The following is a 7151-nucleotide window of genomic DNA, read 5'->3' as shown; positions in this document are numbered from 1 at the left end:
TCAATGATTCTCTCTCATCATTGGTGTTTCTATCTCTCCTCTTCTTTCCTCTCTGAAATCAATAAAATATATTTTAAAAATAAATATAAATAAAATAAAGCCTATCAACTTTCTAAGAAATGAGACTTTTGAATTCTCTACTCTTGCCTGAGGTCTAGTCAGAAGTAAAACCTTTCACAGACTAATTGGCAGAGGCTCAACACTGAATATTAATGACAACAAGTTTACTACAGTATAGCCAGTTTCTCTTCCAGTCTTTCTCCTTTTCCCTAAGTAGACTATTAGGGAAATAGTATTAAAATCACTACCCTGGCATAACATCAAATTCCCCAAATGGAGCTCTCCTTTTTGAATTCTAATATTAAGGGCTGAAAAAAAGGGAAAGGGGCAGTGAAAAGTAATTTCATATCTCTATAATTTTCATTTGGGGGAAAAATTGTGCATTGTAGCCTTACTACTTCCACAGAGACTTTAGAGTCTACTAGGAGGTGCCATATGCTTATCGCTGAAGTCACCACCTCTACCACTACTGTGATGGTCCCAGCTGCCAGCATCCCTCACCTAGGCTACTGCAATAATAGCCTTTGAATTGTTTCTGCTCTTTTCCCCATAGCCCCACATATATCATTTACTAAAACCCTCCAATGGCACCCTCACATACATGAAATAAAATCTAGATTCCTTACCATGGCCAATATCATCTTACATGTGCTGCTCTCTACTTCTCCAAACTTCTTTCAAACTCTCCCCTTAATCACCCTACCCTAGACACCCTAAGTATTCTTGCCATGTCTTGAACATGACAAGCTTCTTGCACTTGCCATTCTCTGTATGTTCCTCCAGATTTTAGAATTTACATGGGCCATTCTCTCACTTCATTCAAGCTTCTGCTTAAATGTCACCTCTTCAAAGAGGCCTTCCCAGGCACCTGTGTAAATCAGCTATACCCTTTATGGAGAAAAGAAATAAAAATTAAAAATCACGGCACTGGCTGTCACAAAGCTGAGAAATGAGTATACAGTGTGAAGATGGGCAATGTTTTGAGTGAGCAAGAAAATACCGTTCATAACTGGAAGATGTCCCCTTCCATAACAACCCGAGTTTTAAAACTCAAAGAGGACAGATTCTGGTGTTTTCATTTCCATAAAATGCTCCAACAAGGCACCCCTGTTTATTGCTATTTTCCAGACTGTCCAGCAGAGTATGGAAGTTGTATTAATTGGTCAGAATAAAGTAATAACAAATCAAAATTTTGGGTGAGACTATGACTCCACAAGGGATTACTTGGAGGTTTCTGCTTCCAGGAATGCTGAACAGGCTCCTGCCAGACCCAATCATCATACAGATGGTAACTACAAACTCTGGGGGAAAAATACCAAAAAAAACAAGTACCTGAAGGTACTAGAACAGTGAACGGCAGTGACAAATTGTAGAGGGGAGCTGAAATTTAGGATGGAATTACCAACATGGGGTAACATTATTGCTTTTACCCTGAGAGTGGGCCAGAGTGGACACCATGCAGAGCAGCTTAAACTCACAAATGATACCCAAGTCTTTCTAGTCTGAAGAATAAGAGGGAAAAGTTTGGGGCAACCACAGCTCCTGGGAAGAAAGTAGGCTCCAGAAAGGAGTGAGCCAAACAGAAGGAGCTCCAACTGAATATAAATTACCCACACCAAAACCATGCATGCTTGGTACTATTTGTAAACAGACCAGCTAAAGTCTAAATTAATTGCCTACTAAAACTAAAATATCAACACTTTCAGAGAAACAAAACAAAATCCAAAGTCTCCACAACATAACATTCACAATATAAAGTTGTTTAAAGTACAAAGAACCAGAAAAACATGACCCAGTCCTCAAGAAAAAAAAATCAATTAAAACAAATCCCCAAATAACTCATGATTGAATTAGTTGTTATAGTAGACAAAGATGTCAAAGTAGTTATCATTATTTATACTCAATGAAGTAAAGTATACTCAGAATGGGGAAAAGACAGGAAATCTTAGCAGAAAAACAAACTATTATTTTAAAAACATGGAAATGTGGGAACTACAAAATACAGTATTTGAAATTTAAATCTACTGGACTATCTTACCTGACGAGATTAACAGTAGACACAAAAATCTGTGCCATGGATGATGGATTAATAGAAATTATCAAAACTAAAAAAGAGAAAAAAAGTATTTTAAAGAAATGAATAGAACCACTGAGAATTGTGGAACAATATAAAATGTCTGATATACATATAATGAAGCCCCCAAAGAGGGATAGAATGGGGCAGGAAAAAATATCTAAAGAAATAATAAAATTTCACCAAAATATGATGAGAAACATAAATGGACAAATTCAAGCTTAGTGAACCCCAATCTGAATAAAAATCAAAGGAAACTATGCTAAGGCACATCACACTCACACTGTTAAAAACCAAATACAAGAAAAAAAAATCTTGAAAGCAACCAGAGAAAAACAACACATTATATAGAAAAACAAAAATCTGAAACACTACTTATATAGCATCAGAAACAATGGTGGCCTAGAAACAGTGGAACCACCGCTACCGTTTTTTTAAAAAAGTGCATGAAAGTGGTGATCCCCAGATATTAAGGGGTTTTTTGTGTGTGTTTTTTTTCTCAAGACTAGCCTTCAAAACCTTGGCACAATACTGCTCTCCATTTGACTTCCATCAGGATTCTTTGTTGTTACTCTCCAGGAGCTAAGGAATCTGATTCAACTCTTTACAAAATAGGCAAGAGACAGAGAGCAGTCACCCACCATTACCACCTCTGCTCAGAAGCCCCACACCATTCACATGAAAGATCTACTTCAACTGGTGACACTACCCCATCTCTGTGGGTGGAATCCTGTCACCTTGCCCAGGCCCTATCCCATTTGAACTGAAATTGTCTTTACATAAAGCATTTGGGGCAGGAGGGACCAGGAATGGTGTCCATGAATAACATATTTACTCCAAGCCAGATCTGACTTAGTTCCCCCTTAGTTATGTAAATAGGAAAGAATGAAGAATTTTAATATATAAATCCCAGCAGGTACCCCTAAGACAATCTCCCTCTACTCAAACACCTAGAGCTCAATAAATTTCTTGCCAACAAATATCTAGCTTTTGTCCCAAGTGTTTAGATGGGAATCTGAGCATAAGAGAAGCACAAATTGTTCAGCATTTTCTGAAATGGCAAGTGGGTTCCTGGGTTGATTCATGCAGCCAATATGCTCATTTTAAATCATTTTCCCTGAAAGACTGAAATATGAGAGGCTGCCTGGGAACCACCCGCTGCTAATTTTAAAGAAGACCTGCTAACTATAATGTAATGGATAGGGTACATCTGCGTCTCAGGTAGAAAAACCACTCTGAGATGCCTCATAACAGAACCTTTTTTCCACAGGAGAGAACGCTGCAAGTCTCTCTTAACCCTAATACCTGGGAAATGCTGGCTCTTTCCCAAGAGGTCAGCAAATCAAGTGCTACCCCCAAACCCCGCTCTCTTTAATACAAAGCATAGACAAAATGTTTAGGGAATGGAGTGAAAATTCTCTAGTTTGAAACTGTTTTCTTGTTTGAGAAAGTTTCTGGCATTTTCCCACTAGGCACTGTATTATTGCAATAAGCTGCCCAGTAATCAAAGAGGACTACTTATTTCCCACCAGAATTAAAAGAAAGGATTAGTTCTGGTAAGTTCCCTGACAAATCTGTCATTGTTAACGGGGTGGCATCAGCTTCTCTATACCCCAATCGAATTCAAAGAAAACGCAGGAAAAATGAAAAACAAAAGCTGCTTTATTGTCCTGTTTGAGCAGCATCTACCTTTTACAGAACAATTTTTATTTAATTTCAATGACATTCCAAAGTTGTACCTGAGAAAGAAAAAAGTGAATGGGTGCAAGTCTATAAAGAAGTCTCCCCATTTATAACACTTTTCTTGATATACAAGATAAATTCTGGGATCAAAAATTTTAATTTATTTGTTGTTCTTTTAGAGAGTGGGAAAGGGAGAGACAGAGAGAGAGGAAACACTGATGTGAGAGAGACACATCGATTGGTTGCCTCCTGCACGTGCTCTGACAGGGCCCAGGCAGGGAGGGGCCTGCAATTGAGGTATGTGCCCTTGACTGGAATCAAACCCGGGACCCTTCAGTCCACAGGCTGACACTCTATCCACTGAGCCAAACCAGCTAGGGTGAGATCAAAAATTTTTAGAACCCTATGCAGTCCTGAATAGCCTCGGATTATAAAATCAATTAAAATACGAGAAACTATTAGCAGCAGTAGTAAGCAAGTAGCAGCAGTAGTATTAGTAAGAGAGAAAACTTAAAAGATTTGAACAGAAGAAAGTAGGCAATAATAGCTATGAAACAAAGGGAAATTATAAAGAGGACACAAGAAGAAGCCTTTATTAGTAAGTTAAAGCTGTCCAAAATATAGGCAGAATAGCCATACTGCTTCAACATAAAAGAATAAGTAGGAATTAATAATTGGGCATCTTTCTAGACTCTGTACTTGTATTATTTTCTATTCCTCTTTAACCTTAAAGTCAAAGAAGTTAATCAATCAAAGATCACAAAATGACTATTTAATCCCAGGTCTATATAGCACTTCCAAACTCAAACTTTTCTATTATATCATGCTGCTGCTTAGAAAATATTTCACATAACCAATGGACACGGAAATCGGAGAAAAAGGAGACATGTAATACTTTAAAGAATTTAAAAAAAAGGACTTGAAAAAAACATATTTCACATGAATTAGTTCTCAATGAAATAAATTTTTTAAAAACTGGTCTGGCCCAAACATTTCCCTGCCAGACAAATTCTTCCTAAAAATTACATTAATTTTCTTACCCGTCTAGCAACACATGCCTGATCAGATCTTCTGCCTGTCTTTACTACCTTTTTTCTTGAAAGCACCTATGCTGGAGAATAAGTAGTTGGACGTTTACTTAAGACCTACTGTAAGGCCTTGCATTTAAGAGAAATGGGTAATCTTCTAGATTGTCAAATCTACATCAGAAGGTGGATAAACAAAGTACTCAGAACTAAAATCCAATCCGGCATATTTGGCTATATTTTTCCTGTAAAATACAGCATCCTAACCATGACAAATAAAATAAAGAATGAGAAAGAACCTACAAGAGACTACAGGAAAGGTTCAGGATTGCCAACTCACAAATATAAACCCTGACTCATCTTCCAAAAGACTTCTATAATATCCTGATAAATGATACAGGTCTTCCTAAATCCTTTGGGAGGTGACTAAAACTGTAACTTCTGGAGTCAGACATACTAAAGCTCAGCCCCTCCGTTAAAAATCATGACTTTGAGCGAAATAATTAATCTCTCTGAGCCTCAGCTTCCACAGATATGAAATGAAATAGCAATAAGTTCTATAAATGCTAAATTACATTGCCAAGATCACAAGTGCTTCTTAAAGGTTAGCTTTTCATCATCAATCTCATCGTCTTTGTTATGATGTAGAAATCTATGGAGTAACTGAAGGGGTTTCATAAACCTTCATGAGGCCAGTATCAATTTTAGTTTTGAAGAGTCTTAGAAGATTTAAGGAGTAGCAGAGATGGAACTGGCAAGGCCTGAAAAGACTGAAAAAGAAGTAAGCAGAAATATCATGGGGAGGAAAAATCTGTATAGGTTAAAAAGGTGTATATATATATATTATACATGCATTTAGAAAAGAGATTAGAAGTTAAACACTATCTCATGCAATAAAACAAACTGCTCATTTTCTATTACCATGATGGGGACGCCAATGTCAGGCCACAGAAGGTCTTCTGATGGTAGTTTGGGAGAATTCCACACCACCACTACCTTGTTCAGGTAAGGGAGGCCGTTCAATCTCTCTAAAGAGTTCATAAGCACTTCCTCCCGCTCATAAGTCAACATCACAACTGTGAACTGCTCCCGTGGAACATTGCCTCCAAGTGCTGCCTGAAACTCCTTGCCAGAACCCCCAGCTCCACCACCAATCGGCCGAAATCCAGTCCCTGAGCCCAAGAATTTGGCCTCTGAGGGTAACACAGGGTCAAAGGGTGTGTGGGGGAAAAGATGGAAAGGCCCTGGAGCAGAGTTCCAGCTGCGGTAGAAGTCAGTGACGGTCAAGGTGAAGTTGCGGAGGTATTTGGGCGAGGCATAGGGCGGCTCAGTTTCTACTGGCCCCAGGTCCAGGTCCCCATTGTCAGCCATGTTGGGGTCTGTTCCAGCCGCCTTGCCTGAACGATGGGGGATCTCAGCTGCTGCCTCTTCCCGGATGGGAGCAGCTGGGATCTGTATTCGAGTCCTAATCATAGCCAGCACGGTACTGAAAATACTGTCAGCGGTTGAGAAGTAAGTCTCCCAGAGAAAGCGGCCTTGCCGCCTCATAGCCAGCAGATCACTATCAGAAAGACTTCGTAACAGGAAGTGAACCTCAGTAACACGGGGCTTGGGCACCACCAGGGCTGCCTCATTCCACTGCAGCATGTCATGGTAAGGAAGCTGGACTTGCTCCCCCAGCACAACGGGGACAGCACCAACTTCCAGAGCTTCGAAGAGCCGTGTTGCACATCCAGATGAAATAACCAAGTGAGGGTCCCCAGGAGTGATGATGAGGGCAAAGGTGGAAAGCTTCAGTAATTCTAAGCGGTCCTCCCGCTCCCCACACAGTGCCCACTCAGTAGGCAGACTGGGTTTAGGCTGGTTTTTGCAGGTAAATTCTACCAGGACCTGATCTAGCTTGCTGTCCTGTACAGCTTTTAGGGTGGCAATGATACGATCATCATAGTCAGCTGGGGGGTCACCTTCCATTTCTTCTTCAAAGGATCGGGCCTCCTGAAGGCTAGACCTTAGTGATTCAATCTTCTCACCCTGGAAGGTGAAGAGATATTTCCGTTTAACTGGCACCTGTGGTGGGATTTCCATGAAGTTGGGCTCTGACATGGCATGGACTAGTGGCGATACTACCAAGTCGAAGCCAGGTCTGTACTGGGCAGCATAGAAAGTGGACTGGGCCACCATGGCACGGCCAGTACTGACATTATATAGTAAGTTCTGTGTATCTGACTTGCGTGATAGATTGATGATGACATGGTTGTGTCCATCTGTCCGCCAATGTGGTAGAGAATACAACTGCTTCAAGTTCAGCA

General features: G+C 40.1%; 1 protein-coding gene across 1 annotated transcript in view; it reads right to left on the bottom strand.

The window, feature by feature from the left end:
- EXTL3 (exostosin-like glycosyltransferase 3) overlaps positions 1-7151 on the bottom strand; it is a 131372-nt gene that overhangs the window by 29121 nt on the left and 95100 nt on the right. Inside the window, 1 exon segment of the mRNA XM_006774761.2 lies at positions 5764-7151. This exon segment is cut by the window's right edge and continues 12 nt beyond it. Coding sequence (XP_006774824.1) covers positions 5764-7151 — 1388 coding nt within the window.

Source organism: Myotis davidii, unplaced genomic scaffold (genome assembly GCF_000327345.1).
Source record: "Myotis davidii unplaced genomic scaffold, ASM32734v1 scaffold524, whole genome shotgun sequence".
In the NCBI taxonomy this organism is placed as follows: Eukaryota; Metazoa; Chordata; class Mammalia; order Chiroptera; family Vespertilionidae; genus Myotis; species Myotis davidii.
The sequence above is the reverse complement of the archived record's forward strand: the minus strand, read 5'-3'. Positions and strand labels throughout refer to the sequence as shown.